The sequence below is a fragment of the Alligator sinensis genome, unplaced genomic scaffold (assembly GCF_000455745.1).
Source record: "Alligator sinensis unplaced genomic scaffold, ASM45574v1 scaffold707_1, whole genome shotgun sequence".
Classification (NCBI taxonomy): Eukaryota; Metazoa; Chordata; order Crocodylia; family Alligatoridae; genus Alligator; species Alligator sinensis.
This window is the reverse complement of record NW_005842065.1, coordinates 1,483,533-1,483,891: the sequence shown is the minus strand read 5'-3', so window position 1 is coordinate 1,483,891 and position 359 is coordinate 1,483,533. Positions and strand designations below refer to the sequence as shown.

At 69.4% G+C, this 359-nt stretch overlaps 1 protein-coding gene across 1 annotated transcript in view; it reads left to right on the top strand.

Moving 5' to 3' along the window:
- Window position 1: 1 nt before the first annotated feature.
- LOC102376286 overlaps window positions 2-359 on the top strand; it is a gene marked incomplete at its 5' end in the record, with an annotated part of 2,000 nt that continues 1,642 nt past the window's right edge. Inside the window, 2 exon segments of the mRNA XM_025203831.1 lie at window positions 2-356; window position 359. The exon segment at window position 359 is cut by the window's right edge and continues 1,642 nt beyond it. Of these exon segments, the coding sequence (XP_025059616.1) occupies window positions 2-356; window position 359 (356 nt within the window).

Sequence of the window (359 nt, the reverse complement as noted above, 5' to 3'; positions counted from 1 at the left end):
CCTCCAGCTCTCCCAGGTCCTGCGCAGTGCCCGGGAGCTCTACCTGGCAGCCAGAGCCGGGGGCGAGGAGGACGGGGCTGCCCCGGAGCCCCCGCAGCTGGAGCCGCTGGAGCGTGGGAAGGCGGCGGATCCAGACCCCCTGGGCTGTGTGAGCGTAGCTGATCCGGCTCCCATGGACCAGGTGATCGCGGCGGATACGAAATCCCTGGACTGTGTGAACTCGGCGGATCCGGATCCCATGGACTGTTCCATCGCGGCGGATCCGGCTCCCACGGACTGTGTGAACGCATCGGATCTGGATCCCATGGACTGTGCTCCCGCGGCGGAGCCGGAGCCCCCGGCCGTGGACACGCAGCTGA